Source organism: Epinephelus moara, chromosome 14, assembly GCF_006386435.1.
Source record: "Epinephelus moara isolate mb chromosome 14, YSFRI_EMoa_1.0, whole genome shotgun sequence".
Taxonomy (NCBI): domain Eukaryota; kingdom Metazoa; phylum Chordata; class Actinopteri; order Perciformes; family Serranidae; genus Epinephelus; species Epinephelus moara.
The window spans coordinates 8,484,585-8,504,709 of record NC_065519.1 but is presented as its reverse complement, the minus strand read 5'-3'; the positions used below and the strand labels follow the sequence as shown (position 1 = coordinate 8,504,709).

The following is a 20,125-nucleotide window of genomic DNA, read 5'->3' as shown; positions in this document are numbered from 1 at the left end:
AGGTTTTATGGTGAAGTCCATATCAGTTTATGCTGGGATTTAGTGGTGCGTACAGCATCGACAAACAAATTTGCAATTAATTAAGTTACAACAAACTAAATCCACATAGTGAATGTGGAGTATTTAGGCTGCCTATGGAGGTCTGAGATCCAGAGGTAGTGTCCTGCTTTGCTTCCAGCCTTGGATCCGCCCCAAAGGTGGCACATGCCCACACAAAGCTGCAAGGCTTTACTCAGGGCTAATTGAGTGGAAACACCTGAGTGGGTAAACAGACAGGAATGACTGAAACCAGCGGCTGCAGAGATGGTAGGAAAACATTAAAATGTTCTATGTCAGGTAAAATTGTCAGCACTGATGTAAAGTGTATGTGCTCGGGGAAGAAATGCTAAGGTAACAATATAGAAGGTTGAAGAAACGAGGAGAAGCGACATTTCACGAAGCTAATAAACTTTAAACAGTCAAATATTAAACAAAACATAACGAGGAGAGTCCAAGCAACGACAAGATGAGTTTTGCCATTTAAAAACTTTTTATTACTTTTTTATTTCGACATTTTTAAACGTGTTTCCCCTCGCCATCCCTCAAACGGTCACATAGGAACCGTCGGCCCTGTCTCCTCACTACACGGACAAGTTAGAGCGTCGGACCCATTCAGGAAGCGTCCCGGCTGTGACCTGCTCCTCCGTGTTATCATCAGTGAAATGGACCTGTAGCTGCTGAGAGGAGTCATGTTTACCTTAAAGGCGTTGCGGAAAAATAAAACAGTCAAATACGGAGTCCCCATGCTGGTAAGTAAGTTTTATTTTATCTTTTTGATGTATTTACGAACGTTGATTAGCTTGTTAGCTAACACTTTGCTAGCAGGTTAGCAGATTCATGTTACATGACGCTGCTGTCAGATGTCAGTTATTTTGTAAGTGTAACGTTACTGTAAATATTAACAGATATGTCAGTTATTTTTCTCGTTACCATGTTTCAAAGCACAGTTTAACGCTACCTAGTGTTACACTTGTTCCTCATTTGCTGTATTCCACTTTGAATTATTTAACATTCTCTTGTTTAGTTTGATTTATAAAAGCATGTGTGCTTAAAGGTAAAATAAAGGTGATCCATAGAGCCGTTGTGACTTGTATCGACACAGACTGTCATTCACTGTTAACTGATCAGCACCAGGATTAATGTGTAGTGCAAATTTCAAGATACTTCAAAGCAGTGTGACTTTTTAGAGGAAAGTTAAGGGAACTTATTGACTGTATTGAGCGACTGATTTTGTATCAGTAATTCATACATACGTGTTAAAGCTTTAACTCCGTTTAAAACCCACTTTCAGATTTGTAAAAACATTATTTTATTTATGAAGGCAAGAAAAATGTAGAGTTCACGCATTGTGTCCATCCATACATCAATGGACTAGGTCTGCATTAAAAATCCTTCTTTTATGTTGAGTAGATAAGTCAGATAAAATTGTCCAGGTTCTGGGTGAAGGTCGAGAAGCAGCTAAATATTATAGGATGCTGATGCAATGTGGAGGAGATAAAGTTGTGTCAGCTCTGAGACTTACCTGAGGAAGAGATTTGGGTGTTTCATTTGACGAACAGGAATGGGCTAAGATTTGTGGTAACTTTATTGTAAATTTTATTTTCATTTATTTATTTTCCCTATTTTCTCCGGATACACATTCCCTCCAGTTTACTTGCAGATTTTATTTACGATGCTCTGTCATGTCTCTTTTTGGTTAATAATGAGTGGGGTATATTCATGATTTGCGACTATAGTAAGGTTGACCCCTCTTGGTTATGGGGTGGGACAGGTAGGGGTGTAGTTGTTTTGTTGGTTTTTCTTTTTAATTAAAAAATAACTGAGTCATAAAAAAAATCCTACATTTACATTTGTCAAACCTGGACTTGATTAACAAGTAGCCCCCAGTATCTGTTTAAAACACAGTTTTCAGCTTTATGAATCCTTTATATTACTTCTTAAAACTCTAAAAAAGGATGATTTATCTGCTTTTCTGTTCCAACCTGGCCACATCAGATCAGCTCATGATAAAAAAAAATATATATTTTTAAATTTATTTAATCTTTATTTAACCAGAAAAACCTCTTGAGGTTAAACATCTCTGTTTCAAGAGTGTCCTGTTAAAGACAGGCAGCAACATAAGCTACAGACCAAAAATAAAGAATAAAAATGTACAACTCTAAAACAAGCAATATAAAACACAAAATAAGATTACTACAAAGAAAAGCCTAAAAGTATGTTAAAATTATTATTAGACTTTAAAATCTGGACTGCATTATCGTTAAGACCCCGGAGATATTTTTAGATTCAGCAAAGTTACATACATCATTGCCACAAGTGGATAGACATTTATTGCAAAAGTTTTTGATGTGGACCTGGACCCTTTCTTTGTTTTCCTCAGTAGAACAAAGGTTTCACAAATCTGACTCTAAGTTTTAAACAGTTACCAGAGTCTGCACATCAATGAGGTCCAGGTTTGGCAAGTGTAAATCTAGAGATGCATAACCAGACCTTGTCTCATTGTTGTCACGATGGAGAAAATGCAGTGAAATCACCATTGCTTTGCTTTCATAAATAAAATGTTTCACAAACCTGACATGTTTGAAACAGCATTAAGGCTTTGTCCAGGATGTCTAACATCCCTTTATCATTTACAATCTGTTGCTGTGTAATGCCTTACATCACTAACCAAAGTACGTAGGATTAAATAACGATAACATGCATACTTTCCATGTTTTTTTTTTCAGTTGCTCGTAGTCGGAGGTTCCTTTGGCCTGCGAGAGTTTACACAAATTCGTTACGATGCCCAGAAGATCAGAAAGAAGGTATGTAGTAAATTAACTCTGCCATTACACATATTTCATGAAGAGTCACTTATAATAAATGTGACAGCAGATTAAGTTTCCCACATTTCCACCATCATAAGAAACCAGTGGAAAGAACCTCCTCACAGTCACGTCACAGGTCAGAGTAACAGGGCCTTTCCCAAACTGGACCCTCTCCACTCCCACTGTGTCACGGAGTGTTACTCTGTTTGTAGTCACCGTCACAGCTGAATGAAGCTCTGTTCATTAAGGTGTAGAGTATAAATACAGCAGGAAGCTTCAGGATGAACTTCCCTCTCTGTGGCAGAAAGACAAACTGTCGTAACTTTTCAAAACCTCGAGAAAATAAAACTTATAAACATCTCGCTTTTTCACTCTGATACAACACTTCAGAGTTAAATAAGCACGTCTGTAGTCTAGACTAAAAAAGGCTATATTTGATCCTAGGATTTCGGGGCATCTATTGGCAGAAATTGTATTCACAACTATGTTTTCATTAATTTATAATCACCTGAAAATAAATGAGAATTGTTTTGTTATTACCTTAAAATGAGCTGTTTAGATCGATATATAGAGCGGGTCCTCTTCCACTGAGTCCGTCATGTTGTTTCTATGGTAGCCAAAAATGGACAAATCAAACACTGGCTCCAGATAGGGCCATTTGTGTTTTTGTGTCAGCAGCTTCTCCTACACGCGTGGCACACAGGAGATGTTTCAGTTCTGCACCATCACTGCAAGATGCCACTACATTTGAATGACAATATTAAAGGTCTTTTCTTTGAACAGTTTATGTTTGTACTGGTCGTCGCACAGAACTTACATTTGTATGGAGCATCTCCCATCATGAACACAACACAGCGTTGCATGTGATCTGTCGACTCGCTGTTGGAGGGTCACTTTGGTTTGGGCAATGGCGGGCCTCCGTGTGGACGCAAAAACAGAGTAAGAAATGGACTGATGAATAGGGACACACGATAATAACAGCACGTCGTTGGTAGTGGCCGATACTGGCCTCAAACGAAATAACATAATTGGCCAACATGCCAACATATTGGTACGTCATCATTATAGATATGAGAGTGGTATCCATCTTCTCGGAGTAAGAGTATTTCCCAAAATATCAGACTATGGCTTTTAAAAATAAAAGGAAGAATTTGCATTAAGGTTTTAAAGAAATGTGTTCTCCAACATAACCTGCAGCCTTATGAATTTGACCCATTTTATAGGGAAACATGATAATATCGGCACGTCATTGGTATCGGCCAACATGCTTTTTCTTATTTTGCACAATGAATAAATATTACATGTGTTTAAAAGTATTGTATTTCATGTCTCCATCTGCTGGTGGGCCATCAGGATAGGAGTATGTATACATAATATGATGTTAATTCCACTACAGAAGAGACTTGATCACTAAAATTAGGTGGGGTAAAAAGTGGATATATAAATATCTGTATCGTTTATAGACCAAATAAGTTGTTACATATCGGATATAGGCAAAAAATCCAATATTGTGCATCACTATTGATGATTATGCTTTTATTTTGACACCTCATACCAATCCTAATGAATCCTAACTAAAGAATTTCAAAGAAGTATTAGTTATGGGCCTTTTAATGTTGATAAATTTTGTCTTATAATTATTATTGATGTTTGTTTATTGGCCCGCAGCCTCCTGTCATTTTGCACAATTGGCCCCTGGGCCAAGCTCGTTGAGTTGCCCCTAAGTATAGAGGGTGATTTGTGAAAGGCCCTCAGTCTCTGTACTCCCAGTGAGCAATGACTCCTCCCAGTGGTCAGACACGTAACTGCAGGTGAGGTTCATGTTTTTATCCAAGGGGACAGTTTAAAAATAGCACACACATAGAGATGTTTCAGTGTCTGTGAGGATGGCTGTGATCTCACAGTGCAGTGTGTTTGATTTCAGCTTATTTATTATTAGAATTAGAAACACTGTGTATCCATCATGTCATGTCAGACACTGCACGCATACAGCACTGACAGGCTTTTCTAACCCATTTAGTGAGTCAATACCAGAGCAAGAAGTGAGAACAAGCTCTGATAATTCATTAAATGACAGACACGATTCATTAAAATGACAGAGGACCGGCCCTTCATTAGACGCCATCACAATGTGATGAGCTGGCTGCGAGGGGAAGTGGCTGTTTTGTGCTATTTTACTCTGACAAACGCCGGTGCGCGTCATGTGGGTGGGAGCCAGATGGCAGGGGCATCTTTTCTTATTACTGTCCATGCGAGGCGGCACTAGACTGTGGATGACGGCGGTGTATGGAGGCATGGCGCCCCTGGCAGCGTGCCTGTGCAGCTGCCCCCACACGACTTGCTCTCGTCTGACGGGGCCTGCGGCACACTGAGCCTCTCTCCTCTCCTCTCTCAGACGCTGTGGAGTAGAGATTCAGCTCTTCTCGGTGTGTGTGTGTGCACATGTAATTTAATGCATGGAATATCTGAACAGTTGTCAAAGTGCACATGATTAAAACCGCTCTTCCGGTTCTGTTATCAGACGATTCCATTATTGTGCTTTCACAGATATTTGCCCAGTTAAATCATTAAAGCTGCTGTCTGATGGTTAAGTTTCTGTATGATCCAATTAGCATTTTCTCCTCAACCATCTCATTTGGCCGCAGGCACAGATGAACTTCAAGGCCTTTTGTCTTCCTTGTCCAGGTTTTGTGTGAGTTTTCTTCACCTCTGATGCTGCCAGGTTGTTTTTGAGTTTCAGGCTTGTGGCAGTTGAAGAAAAGCTAATAACACCTCCATAGTAGGTATCACACTAATTACTTGGGCTATTAATTCCCTCGTCTGAAGGCTGCAAAATATTCCATATATTATTTATTTGCTGTAGTAATGTAGGGCTAATTAAAAATCAATCATGGAATTGTGAAACTCATCAGTCACCCGAGTAACTGCCGCATTATTGCTGTGAAATATTAGAACTCATTAAAAGTAATGATTCAGAATGGGATTCATTTCAGTCCTATTCTCGGGCAAAATCAATTTGAATTGCAAAACCCAGATAGCTCCATCGGACTCGACTCTCCTCCAAAACCCTCTGACACATAATTTTTTATGTTTTTTTACTGAACCTGGTGATGTTGATGCCAAATCGAGCAGAATAATTTACAGAGTAAAAAGAAGGTAAATTGGATCCTCCCTCCAGGTTTGGAGCGGCTAGACTTTGACGTTGGTGAGAAAAAGTCTTCAGCGCTTTCCACACAAGGTTACGGGTCTGATTTTAAAGGTCCAGTGTGGAGGATTCAGGGGAGATATTGGCAGAAATGGAATATAATAAGTGTGTTTTCTTTGGGGTATAATCACCTGAAAATAAGAAAAGTTGTGTTTTTGTTGCCTTAGAATGAGCTGTTTATATCGACATTGGGTTCTCGTCTACGAAGTCCGCCATGCTGCACCACCATAGCCTTGTTTCTACCAAACACTTTCAGTATGGTACCTCTGGAACCAACAGTAACCCTTCAGACATGGTACCTAGAACCTAGTGTTTCCACCAGGCGGGGTTGTTGTCACTCACTGCTCCGTCCAGCACTCACTGCATTTCCTCTTTTATCGGTCTGCACCTTGTTTATCGTCCACAGAACGAGGCTGCACGCCGACATTTTCAGAACAAAACAGAACAGGCTGCAGTGAGAGTCTCTCCATGGGATATTTAAAAATAGCAGGTTTGTCCATTTAGTCCTTCTCAGGCAAGCTCAGGGGTTTAGTGTTGCTGTAACCCACAGGAACAACACTCCACAACTCTTATTCCTCCAAATGAGGATTAGAATATATGCAGTTCACATAATCTGGTCAAAATGAATACATATAAACCCTGGAAGATCCACTCATTACTTAAAGTGTATGTCATATAAAAACCAAAGTGATGGTCAAAGTTGTCACAGTGAAACTTAAGGTGTGTTGATGGATTCACGTCATCATCTCATGCATTGAGTAACATTAACGTTCCACCTTAAAAGTTGCCGGCAGTCGGCCCAGTGAATTAAGTTATTGTTTCTCAGACTCCAGCTGCTGTGAGAGGCAGCAAAACGTCCTTTATTTTATCGTTACAGTTTACTAATAAAACTCTCCACAGTATGAACAGTGGTTGCATGAGCCTCAAAACCAGCCACAACTCAGCCCTGAGCAGAGTGACCGTCCTCTACTGACCAATCAGACTGCAGTGTTCACAGCTCCACCTTTTAGTACCAGATCTGTGTGCTAGGTACCCCAACAGAGGGGGGACCAAACATGGGGACGGTACGGAACGGTTCCATTGGTACCATCCACAACTTTTCACAGTGGAAACGGGGGAAAAAAGTGTACCGAACTGAACTGTACCGTACTGCTTTGTAGATTTGGGGCTCATGTGTTTACAGTAGTCCAGTACAGACAAGCCAAACACTGGCTCTTAAAAGGGACATTCGCGTTTTGTGTCGGCCACCGTAGTTAGAAGCCCCTCCAGGATAAGAGCATTGGAATAACTTGGATTTTTTAACATGAAACTGCTTTATTCAGTGTTTTTTCTGGTTTTAATCAGCGGGTTCGTTTGTTTTGGAGAGGAAGAGACTCCCTAACGAGGACCATAAATTTAAACATAAATAAATTCTAACTGGGAGAAATTTTAGCTGGTTGTAATCTGCAGTCCTCACCACTAGATGTCACTAAATCTCCCTACATCTTACACACTGTTCCTTTAAGTCCAAACTTGTTCACTTCCTTCAGCATTAGGAGCTTTAAGGCATCTTCACCACAATGAGAGGAAACACAATTAGCAGCAGCAACTGTTTCACCTCCTCTGCAGTAGGGGTGAGCCAGATCATCTCGTTCACGCTAACACTGGGAGGATTTTTAGTATATGAAGAATTCATATAGTGGTATTGGCAATATTTTGACTTGTTGACATATTAAAGTCATACTGTTACCAACGGCAGCAACAAGCATGGCTGAAAGTGAAATTATTATAGATTCCGTGGTGGTCCCAAAAAGAGCAGCAGCTTCAGCAGTGTGGAATAAACTGTGGCGTCCTGAATGTTTTATGAACAGCCCCGGACTTCTCAGACTCTTTCAGTGACTTACCGCTCAGAGGGAACTCATTCAGCGGGTCCTCTGGCAGCAGCACAGCGTCTCCCTCTCCTCTCTCGCTGTGTGCACACAGGAGTCGGTGTCGTCAAGTGATTTTGTCATAAACCTTTGGTAATTTAAACCTACGTGATGCTCACGGCTCGACAAAAAAATCCATATATGTTAAAGTGCAATAGTTGTGGTATCATAACAGCCTGTCACAGGTTACAGCGTGATGATTAGAGGAGAAATGGCAGAGCATAAAGGTCCAGGTGGGAAGAAAAAAAAAACATCATTTAGGATTTCACTAAAAGAAGGAAATCATTCTATGTTATCGCAAAAATATCCTGAAATATCTTTATATTATTTTGGGACCATATCGCCCACCCTTATTCTGCAGATGTCATCATTTATACATTAAAGAAATACTACACCAAGAAGAAGAAGAGGAGGGGGAGGTGCAGCTTCAGTTGAAAGTTGTAACCATAAAAGACTCTAAACCAGTTTAATAATTCCTCTTCTTACATTCACAACTTTGTTTAAATTTTTCTCCCCACAAAACCCATCTCCCAAAGGAAGAGCCCCTCCACGTCTTTGCCTTTCTTCTCTTCATCTCATCCTCTCTTTGATTTGTTTTCCTTGTCTCCGTGTTGCTGTGAGTGCGTGACGTTCTGTGCTAATGTTTCTTCTCCTCTCTGTCTCTCAGCTGGATCCCTCACTGGAGGCCAAAGTGAACGTCCAGAAGCAGTCAGCCATACTGGAGGAGGAGTACGAGGTAAGGAGACACAAGCGGGGCACCCTGAGGGGGGGAGAGGAGATGAAAGAAACGAACTGGTGCGGTCTGTCGGCAAGAAAGAGAAGCTGGTAAACAATGTGTGCTTTTGTAGGGTTCCATCGAAATGCAAGATGTTTGAAAGAAACTCTTGTGCAGACGGGGTCGAGAGGTAAGAACAAGGGGGTTGAGTCTGTAACTTTATACGATTTCATATCATTTATAACCTGGTGTTTAGGAGAAAATTGGGGCTGTGCAATCCTTAAAAAAATCCTGTCCCATAAGTTAATACTTCAAGTGTTTGTTGTTGTTGTTTTATGAATTTATTTTGATTAAACAGATATTATAGTGCGGCTCATATTTCCTCTACCATTGATCAGGTGTGGTAAATCGCTCCAACTGTAAGCTGTGTTGCTTTAATTATGTTTCAGAGTTGTTCTTATCCTAACAAAAGCAGTCAGTACAGATGTAATGTTCAGATCTGAGGACAAGATGCATATACCCAGATCTAGAAAAGAAAAGACTATTTGTGTGGTTTCGCTCGCAGCCAATCACTGCATGTTCTTGAAATTTGAGGGGAAAAATAAATAGCCCCATTTTTCTCTAGCAAAGCGCTTAAAAAGTCCTTGAAATTCAAATGACCCACATAACACTGTTTTATATTTTGACCAGTGTCCATCAAATCATTGTAATGAACCTTTCACTAAGCCCCGCCCCTTTGTGATGGTCCAACAAGCCGTCGTAGTAAGCATGGAGCCCACACTGTAACTAACTGCACTGAGAGAAGCAGACAGAGGGGTCTACAGTCTGTGTTTGAAGGATATATCCAGGATGTCAAACTGACTCAGCAGCAACAACAGGTTAAAAAGACAAAGATAGTTAGAAGCTAAAGCCGAACTATAGGCTACAGATCACAGTGTAAAAGTGAACCACCACATCACTGCTGATCACCACGGAAGACAATGAATATAAAGGGAAACTTTGCTGATATTGAACCAGCTGTGTGGCATCGCAGTGTGTGCAGATGAACAGTGTTTGGCTTCACCCCGTGCTGCTGCCAGCACCTGGACAGAGATATTGGATAAAGCGAGATACCCCACTCAGCTCACTTCCTGATTCAGTGACGTCAGCGCCACACCCCCGTAGGAGACTTGCGGCAGCTCTGAATGTATTGTCGTCAATGACAAAAATGAACGTGATCACAATTTATGGTCAATTCTTTCGCCCTATAGTCACTAAAGAAAATATTGGTTTCATTTTTCACAAGCCACACATCTTACCAACATTCTGACACTAAAGCTGCACTTTTCATCCGCACAGATCAAGAGAAAGTTAACTTTGTTTGAGCCCTGTCCGTCTCAGAAAACAAGTTCTCGCGAGATCTCGTGATCTTGATAAACAGGCGGTAAAATCACAGTTAGCTTACAAACAGTTATTTACCGCTAGTAATAAATTAAAGATGCCCAAGCTTTATGCAGCAATAGGCTGCAATAATAGGAAGAATGTAAAGGGAGAACAGGCTCTGATTGGAGGGAGAGCTAACCACGCCCACTTAGGAGACAGGAAGAGTAACCGTTTTCTTAACATTGGATAAGCCTATGGTGGGGTTTCTCCTTTATCCGATATCTCTGACCTGGACCTCCACCGCTGGACGATCTGGGATCTCCAATGTTATCTGCGCATCTTTCTCTAGAAAGTGTCTAGAAGTGTCTTGTGCCACCCCTCAGTGTGACCAAGAGTAATTTAAGTAGTTAAGAGAATTCTTCCATTCACATGATGGGTATTGAATGATGAAGAAAAAAAAATGTATCAAATGAATCACTCTGTTGGTATTTATGACCTTAAGGGTTCTGGTATTGTAATTTATTAAATGACATCCAGCCCTAACAGGCAGCTGACAGTCGATCATTAGCTACTCTCAGTTTAAGGAACTAATACTGCTGAACAACCGCATTCAAAGGCAGAGTCAGACGCCAGCCGTCACACACACACATCACCTCATTTAAATATGGGGATAACTGCGCACACGGTCTCTCCTGGAAGACAGGTGGGTGTGAAAGTCAGATTATCTGTTTCACAAAGTTACAGGAGTCAGACTCAGCCCGTCTAATCCGACGTCAGAGAGATGTGGGGGGAGGTGGTGGGTTTACCGGAGCTGTTCTCCAATCCGACAAGCTCCTCTGAAGAAGCACGCTGGCAGCTTAATTCTTGCCTCCCCTCACCTGCGTGACACACCAGATGGTCAGTTTTCTACATCTGGCCATTTCAGAGTACATGAAGTAAAAAACGGAGAAAAGAATCCTGAATTGACTTTGAAATAATGTCTGGTGTTCATGCAGGAACACATGGTCATGTTTTCAGATACTGTTTAATCTGCGTCTGTTCAGATATTGAATTACTGGCATCCTGAAGTTTAAAGGGGATCTACTGTGCTTCTCTGTATTGTGTGTCTTGATTTATAGTGTTAAAGTGAAGGGTGTTCGTATTAAATGTGGCCAAAGTGTCACATAATAAGGTGAACGTGTGTAGAAGTAATCCCTGTGCGTCATTTTAGAAGTGCCGTGCCACACCAAGCAGTGCCAGAGATGGACCTTCTCCAGAGTAGGTCCAAAAGCTGAGCTGCCCGCCCTCGAGTGGGTAGTGGTTACATCTTGCCGACCGCAGCCAACCCCCGACTACTGCCGCTTCTCCCCCTCAAACAGCCATGTGTGTTGTGAGACTCCTCACCTCTGTCTGCAGGAGACCAGAGGGAAGGGCGTGTTTAAAAGTCTCTGTTTTCAGCTCGCAGTACTTTTGTAGCTTCTAACTGAACCTCTGTGGTTTGGAGTTTCTCTCCTGCGTCCTGTTTTTACTTTAGATATCTGATTTATTTTACTGTTTCATGTTATCTGCCGTATTAAAAGTTGCTGCTCAAAAACTCAACATTTCCTTATTTTGCTGCTTCACAATAAAAGTTTGTACATAACAAAATAACAGGAGACTTTTATTGTGAAGAATCTGTAGGAAATGAAGTGTTATTACTGAATTAGCGGAACTTTGTTAGCATCTTCTCTTCAATAAAGACAAGTCTAGTAATATGTCAAGGAGGAAAGTGAAAGCAGAAACAGTGAGATGTTGATGAAGAGCTGCGGACAACAGGCTCTTACTGCACCTCTGCAAACAGCTCACCTCCAACACGTAAACTTCTTTTACCTGCCCTGCTGTGGAAAAACACATGCAGCAAAAATAACAGGGGATTTCAGCTGTGGATCAGCCCGCAGCTTTTACACGTCAAGCCGTCATCACTTTAGGACACACTAGCGGTTGGGTCGGTTCTCGGTAATACCAATTCGGCTCGGTACTCGGTCTTTTTGAGACCGACCGGACCGCATACTTGGGCGGAACGTACGTGGAGCGGACGCCGCAGAGGTCCGCCCGGTAAAAGTGGACGTCTGCAAGCCCTGTGCTCGCAAAGCACGACCACGCGGACTCCGCTCTGCGCACCAGTGTCACACAAAAGACTGTTTGGCATGTATTTTTCACATCGCGGGGATTTTTCACAGACATTTTTACACGGAGTTCGCTCCGCTTATAGTACGCCCGAGTCTGTGAGCCACTGTGTCTGCCTCTTCACCAAGCGCACAGCAAGCAGGAGAGAGAGGGGGGTGGGGCGGGGACTGAGCTAGGAGGTGCGAGTGCGCATGCGCCTCTACTGTAGCCTGGAGTTTGTTTAATAGTGACGGGGAGTCGATAATGGCGGACAATTTAGTCTCGACGAAATCAAGGAATGCGCCACTATGGCAACACTTTGGCTTTGAGCCAGACGAAGGAGGCAACCCTTGTTTGCACTGATTGAGTAAGCTGCAAAATTTATTTGTAAGGAATAAAAGAAACAACTTGTTACTGTCACTCTGTTGTCCTAAGGTCGTTTTTTATTTTAAATTAGTCAATTGCGCCCCCAAGTGGCGAAAATCCGGTATTACCGATTTGATGCGGGTTTTTTTTTTTACAAAAACCGGACCGTTTGTGTTTTTTCTCATACCGACCCAACCCTAGGACACACCTTCAAGAAGGTAGCCATCTTGTAATGGAAATGCAAATCCCTGCTGCGNTGGCTTTGAGCCAGACGAAGGAGGCAACCCTTGTTTGCACTGATTTGAGTAAGCTGCAAAATTTATTTGTAAGGAATAAAAGAAACAACTTGTTGAAAATCCGGTATTACCGATTTGATGCGTTTTTTTTTAAAAAACTGGACCGTTTGTTTTTTTCTCATACCGACCCAACCCTAGGACACACCTTCAAGAAGGTAGCCATCTTGTAATGGAAATGCAAATCCCTGCTGCGCTGGACTGATGGCCCAAACCAAGCCAGCGCACGACAGTTGAAAAAGGGGTGATAGTGTTCTTTTTATGGTCATGTGCTCCAGGCACACTAGAGCAAGTGTTAACATTATGTAGCTTACACTGCTACATGTAGCTACATGCTAACATCAAAGGAACATGTCGTCTTGATTGCCAATGTTGGAAATTAATCCCCGATTTCAAATCACATTCCTGCTGGAACGTGTCTGGTTGTGTTTAGAAGCTTTAATTGGTGATTTTTCAAAGTAGAAAGTGCCAAAAGTCTCTGTTGGAGTCCTTCAACCGCTGCAATGACCATGTAGAGATACGGAAGAACTTGAAACTCTGACTTATCAGAGCAGACTGGCCTTTTTCAGGAGGGGGGCTAAAGAGACAGGCGCCAAAATGGAGCATTTCAGACAGAGGCAGAATACAGGTGTTTCAGCACAGACAGTATGAGAATAATAAAGTGTTATTCTGACTATTAAAGCATGTATCAGTGTTCTTGTCAAAATCCAAAAGCCTGAACCTGAAAATGAACGTAACAGGTCCTATTTAAACCTCCTGCTGTTGTTCTGTCCTCTCTGCAGAAGTTGAGGGAGGTGAATTTGGATGAATGGAAGAACATCCGTGGTCCTCGCCCCTGGGAGGACTCCAAGGAGTACCAGGAGCAGCAGCGCAGCAGGCAGAATAAAAACGTTTGAGGTCCAGGCACGCCAAGCACACACAGCATCAGGACGGACTAGATACGTGTGGATTGAGTGTGCGGTGAAGTCGTCGCTCAGAGCCAAGTATCCCATGGGCTCGACTTGTTGGATCTGTGTTCAGTATCTGTAACAAGTCTCTTTTGATTGCAACACATTGAGGACGACTAGTGGTCAAAAAGGAGCCCGAAACTTTGAAATAGCTTCAAGGTTGATCTTAAATTTAAAGATGTAAGAATAAAGCAGTCCCATGTTGATGGTTCTTCTCCCCTCTGAGGAGTTTCTAATATAGACCAGCCAGTAGGTGGCACACCTGTGTCCTGCTGCACCTTACCTTTCACACTGAAAGCCAGGAAGGATATATATAAATATATATGTCAGTGTATGATTTCCATGTCTCAATAAATTATGTTTTATTGATCCAAATTGTTACTTTTACTTTTATTTTGTATTTGACAAAAGCTGGTAGACGTGGTGAGTCTTTGTTTACAGCAGTATCACATTGATTTACCAGTTGAAAGTATAAAAGAATAAATAAGGCAACAGTCCAGCCTTTCCTCAGGCTTTATAGGTCTCGACAGTAATCTGTTTCTCTGACAGTTATTACTTTGCAATGCGCTGGATTTATTACGTTTATAATGGAAATAGTATTACCTTTTTGCTTTTTTTTTTTGTTCAACAAAGCAAAGGAACATGATTTTTGCTGCATGTCTTCAGATTGTACATATAAATAATGTTTGTGTGACTGACAGATAATATGTACCGCCTTCCCTCGTTCAGTTTGTGAAGTAGGATGTAATGAATATTCCTCAGGTGGAGAGCTCTGTATGAAAATGTCCAGGGATACATTTTCTGTAATCACATTTTTGATGCTCGTGATTTTTGAGTCACTTTAATACCCAGTGTTTCCGAGGCTCGGGACTTTACGGGGCACAAACAACAGCTCATATGTGAGGATTATTTTCTCATGCACAGGTTGTGCTGATACTAAATCTCACTGCTTTGTCGTCGGTTGTTTGGCCGAGCTGCCGTGAAGCAGAAATTGCCTCTAATCCACCAAACAGATTAATCAAGTAATTTGTCACAGGATCAGCAGATCAGATCGAGCCGTTCTCGTTGAGCTGTGTGTTGATAAAAATGTCTGGTGTGTTCTTGTTTTTCTTTAGAGGTCTCTAAATTTAGAGGCGCCACATGTTGGTGCATCTGTAATCTTAGAGGTCAATCACACACCTTATTCTGGATGCTCCACAGGCCTGCCCCGCGGCTGTTTGTGATTAGATATGTACTGTCTGAAAATCAAAACAACAGCCAGGACGCTGCTGTTTCTAACTGTGGGAAAGAAGAAATATTGAGTTTGATGAGAGTCGATAAGACAATCTGAGCCGCACTGGAGGAGGATGATGATACTGGAAGGTTCGCTGCAGTGGTGGAAGAAGTGTCAGGCTGAAAACCTCTGCTCTGGATGATACACAAACACTGATGGGTACACTGATAGGTACAGAGCCCCAAGTCCTGCGAGGTTATTTTTAATGTGTTCTGCACACAAGTCTAATATCTTGTGGGAACAAGTTATTATCATGTGCACATACTGGTATCTTATCCTGTTATCTTGTTCCAAAAAGATAATTAGCCTGTGTGCATAAAATAACAGGCTTACTTGTTAGCACACAACAATAATTGTGTGCACAAGATAACTCTTTCCCACGTGATAACTTGTTCCCAAAAGATAATCAGCTTGTTCCCATAAGATAATTATTCGCACAAGATAATAACTTGTTACCACAACTTAATTGTTCGCACAAGAAAATCAACTTTTTCCGACAAGATAATCCTCATATGTGCACAAGATAATAACTTGTTACCACAATATAAGAACTGACCACAAGATAAGAACTTGTTCCCACAACTTAATTGTTCGCACAAGAAAATCAACTTTTTCCGACAAGATAATCCTCATATGTGCACAAGATAATAACTTGTTCCCTCAAGATAATTGTTTCCACAAGATAATAACTTGTTCCTACAAGATAATTGTTTGCACAAGTTAATCAACTTGTTCCCACAACAAAATCAATTTCTTCCCACAGGATAATTATTTGCACAAGATAATGAACTTGTTCCCACAAGATAATAACTGACTACAATATAATAACTTGTTCCCACAATATAAGAACTGACCACAAGATAATAACTTGTTCCTGCTAGATAATAACTTGTTTCCACAAGATAATTGTTTGCACAAGGTAACAACTTGTTCCCACAGGATAATCCACATATGCGCACAAGATAATCAACTTGTTCCCACAAGATAATAAACATATACCCACAAGACAATAACTGACCACATAATAACTTGTTCCCACAAGATAATCAGTATGTGTACACAGGTAATAATTTGTTCTTGCAAGACAATTAACTTATTACGACAAGATAATCAACTTAAGTGCACAATATAATATCTTGTTCTCATGAGATCACCAACTTGTTTCCAAAAGATAATTGGCTTGTGTGCACAAGATAAAATAATATCACCTTTTGGGAACTAAGGGTCTCCATACATAGACTTTTCTTTGGTAGACAGTAGTTCTGATGAAAACTGTTAACAGGGTGTATGTTTCTTGATGATCTGAGTGAACTAACCATCACAATGTCTGACAGTTTTTACCATGGACATATTCTGCAGATGAAATGATGTGTAAAATGATTTTAGGTGGCTGCACTTTGAACCAGATATTCCACTTATTTAGTCACTTTTCATTTCCTCCTTAAATCCACATCATATGGTATTTATTAGCTGTGTGTTTGGTGAACCATCCGTAACCTCACTAGCTGCACAGAGCCATACCGCCTTGCAGCTCCTCCATAGAGCTTGCTGCAAATGAACCATGTGAAGGAGACTTTAGAGCGCTGAGGCAGAAGATAGTATGTTACAGTACACTGCGGTTCTTTTATGCAGGATGGGTGTAGTCGTCAGAGGCCAAAATGGGTCAGTCCGGGAGGCCTCTCCATCGTAAGCGAGCTGTCAGGACGCATGATCAGTTGGCAGCCCTAATTTGAAGGAGGCACACCCCCCCTTCACGTGCTTTTTAATTTTTAATTTGAAAATGCAAGAAAACGCCATCAAATATTCAGAGGACAAGGCTAAGAAAAGAGGAAATCAAATTCAATATTTACTACTTCGGGGAAACTAATGAGGTCTTAGAAACAAGAAGCATGTCGCTGGTTGAAAATCGGGGCTCTGAAACACTAAATAACTTGAATCCCTCGCAATTTCTGAGGACCCCTTACAGCTATGGGCCCCTGAATCATTCACATTTTCCTGTCTACTCCGCGGCCCTGTGAGTTGGTTTTTCCTGCTGCCAGATCTTCACAGCTCTGATGTGGAGACACTCTGCAGAGGAACCAGGCAGCTCTCCGTCTTTTTGGCCCTAGGTGAATGAAAAATCCCTCCTCCCAAACACACTCGCACACACACACTCCAGATGAAGATTAATTACTACTGTATTATCTCACAAGAAGACATTCCTCACAAAGATTAGAGATTTAAATGAAATACAGAATATTAAACCATATTCTGTGAATGGACCGAGGATCCCCCAGTAAATTCTCAAACTAGGCTGAGAGCCCAACATCATGGTGTTTCTTACTTCCTTGATGTGGAGTCTGTCCTTTGTAAACCAACAGACTGTCTCTTACGGAGGGAAACGCAGTTTGATTTCTTTCTGCACAGGCAGAAAAGTGAGACTGTCCGAAAATATGTGGTTACTTAATTAGTTGGATTCCTCAGTTTCACCTACGGATGCAGCACAAGCTCACCTAACGCTCAAATTACAATCACTGGCCACTTTATTAGGTACACCTTGCTAGTACTGGATTGGATCCCCTTTATAATTCTTGCTGGCTCAGATTCAACAAGGTGCTGGAAACATTCCTCAGAGATTTTGGTCCATATTGACATGATGACATCACTTGACATGATGACATCACACAGTTGCTGCAGATTTGTCGGCTGCACGTCCATGATGAGAATCTCCCATTCCACCACATCCCAAAGGTGCTCTATTGGACTGAGATCTAGTGACTGTGGAGGCCATTGGAGTACAGTGAACTCATCGTCATGTTCAAGAAACCAGTTTGAGATGATGTGAGCTTTGTGACATGGTGCATTATCCTGCTGGAAGTAGCCATCAGAAGATGGTCTTCTGCTGCTGTAGCCCATCTGCTTCAAGGTTGGACGTGTTGTTGGCTGTTTTGAGCGCTGTACTAGGTCTGTTTGTCTGTCTGTGGACAGATTTTGTCACCACGATAGCATCACGACTGTGCAAGATCAGTCATGAATCTTTACAGATGAGTTGCTGAAATCAAAATGAAGGCTGAGGTCAAAGATGGGTGTGGTCTGAGTATGGGGGCTGGAAATAGGGGTGAAGGAAAACGGCCATAGACCACCTACTTTACGCCCCTGGCCCGCACTCGTTTGAAACAAGCAGCAACCTCCAGGGCTATAAATGGAGCCAACACAGAAGTGCCAAAAACTGCAGTTCCTCCAATGACCACTTGAGGCTGCCTCCAGAAGCCAGTCAATCCTCAGAGACCCCCACGTTAAAATGCCCATCTTAACAGCAGAAATAAGCATGTTTACAGCCTGGTACAAAACCCAGTTTTGGTCTCTGTAGCTAATTTTCTACACTTAAGCTACACATAATTAAGGTTGTGGCCACTGTGAGTGACAGTATCCTTGGGCTCTCAGTCAGATCCACCCACCCACCCCTCACTCCTCCACAGCGCCAGCCTCTCACCTAAATGTGGTCACTTCTGCCTCCAAAAAACTAAGATGGCAACGGCTGTAATGCCGAGACTTCAGAATCAGAGTTCACAAATCAATGGGTGACGTCTATAGGCTGTGTCCATTGTTTTTACAGTCTATGTGATTTAGTGATTCCATCAAAAGATGGTCTGTTACTTTTTATTATCAGCCAACGATGACGATTGATTTTGTCATATCTGCAATAAGCTGATTTATTGATCTAAGTGTCACTCACCTATCTGTCAGATATTGGTGGAAACTTTCTGCTTTCCTGTCTTTGTAGTCAACTCCCACTGTAACACTGTGAACTGTTTGCAGCAGCTCTCCTGGTCTCTAAACAGCGTGAGAAGCCCACAGTAGATACATAACATCCCAACGCCTGTGAGCAAAACACTTAAAAACAGGAGAGAATAATTTATGTGTAGAGGCTTTGTCATCTCAAAACACTTAATGCTTCCCAGCTATGATAAATTTAAAGAGTTATATATTAAGAAAGTGCTGTTAATCATTTAGCATCATACACTTAAGAAACAGTTAGTTTAACTTGTCAGCTGACAATATTTAAAGGTCCAGTGGAGGATTTAGGGTGATGTATTAGCAGAAATGGAATATTATATATGTGTGTTTTCTTTGAAATATGATCCCCCGAAAATAAGAATTGTTGTGTTTTCATTACCTTAGAATGAGACGTTTATATCTACATAGGAAGCAGGTCCTCATCTACTGAAATTGTCATGTTCACTGCAACATTTTTAAAGTAGCAGAGCAGACAAACCAAACACTTACTCTAGATAGGGCCATTCACATTTTTGGGTTTTTGCGTCGGCCATTGTAGTTAGCAGCCCCTCTGTGATGAGCAGCATCAGAAAAACCTTGATTTTTAATGTGACATCATGGGAGAAGCTTTGACCCATTCTTGCGAACATTTTGGGGACAGTAAATTGGCAAGATAATTCTGCTTCTAGTCAAACCTCCTGAGTGTCTGACTCTTAAGTTATCAGAGAGAAAAGGTGAGCACACATTAGCAGGTGCTGGGCTAGCAGTCCGTTTCCAACATGCCAAACAGTGTCGCAGAAACACTGATTTGTAACAATAACTACTTTATTCAGTACTTTTATTAGTTTTAATCACTTAGTCTGTTTGTTTTGGAGAGGAAGAGAGCTCTGCAGATAATTCTGTCTCTAGTAAAAACCTCCTGAACAATGAACACTGAGGGAATCACAACCAAGACTTCACACCTGGCACATGGGAGAAGTTTTAGCCGGATGCAATCTGCAATCCTCACCACTAGATGGCACTACATTCTGCACACTGCTTCTTTAACTTGCTAGGTTTGTAACTCAATCCAGTTTGTCCAGTTCGATAATTTAAAGTCATTTATACATTAAAAAAATGTAAATATATGCTGGTTTCAGCTTCTCAGACACGAGGATTTGTTGCTCAGCTCTGTTTTATGTCATTGTGAATGGAATATCTCTGGATTTTGACTGTTGGTCACACAAAACAAGAAATGTGGAGATGTTGGGGCGCCCAGCAGCTGACCTTGTTGAGCAAAGGCCCCGTCCTTGCTGCAGCAGCCGGGGGCTCGATTTCGACCCACTGCCCCT

General features: G+C 41.5%; 1 protein-coding gene across 1 annotated transcript; it reads left to right on the top strand.

Annotated features, from left to right (window-relative positions):
• Positions 1-622: 622 nt before the first annotated feature.
• LOC126401566 (cytochrome c oxidase assembly protein COX16 homolog, mitochondrial) lies at positions 623-13,851 on the top strand. The gene is made up of 4 exons (XM_050062925.1): positions 623-788; positions 2,766-2,843; positions 8,626-8,694; positions 13,601-13,851. Exons 1-4 carry the CDS (start codon positions 729-731, stop codon positions 13,712-13,714), a joined length of 321 nt encoding a protein of 106 aa, XP_049918882.1. The 5' UTR covers positions 623-728; the 3' UTR covers positions 13,715-13,851.
• Positions 13,852-20,125: the final 6,274 nt, after the last annotated feature.

Excerpts from the sequence above, each read along its gene's own strand:
- LOC126401566 (XM_050062925.1), top strand. The coding sequence starts at position 729 with ATGTTTACCTTAAAGGCGTTGCGGAAAAATAAAACAGTCAAATACGGA. Across the intron at positions 789-2,765 it reads AATACGGAGTCCCCATGCTG|TTGCTCGTAGTCGGAGGTTC; the intron begins GTAAGTAAGTTT and ends TTTTTTTTTCAG. Across the intron at positions 8,695-13,600 it reads TACTGGAGGAGGAGTACGAG|AAGTTGAGGGAGGTGAATTT; the intron begins GTAAGGAGACAC and ends TCCTCTCTGCAG.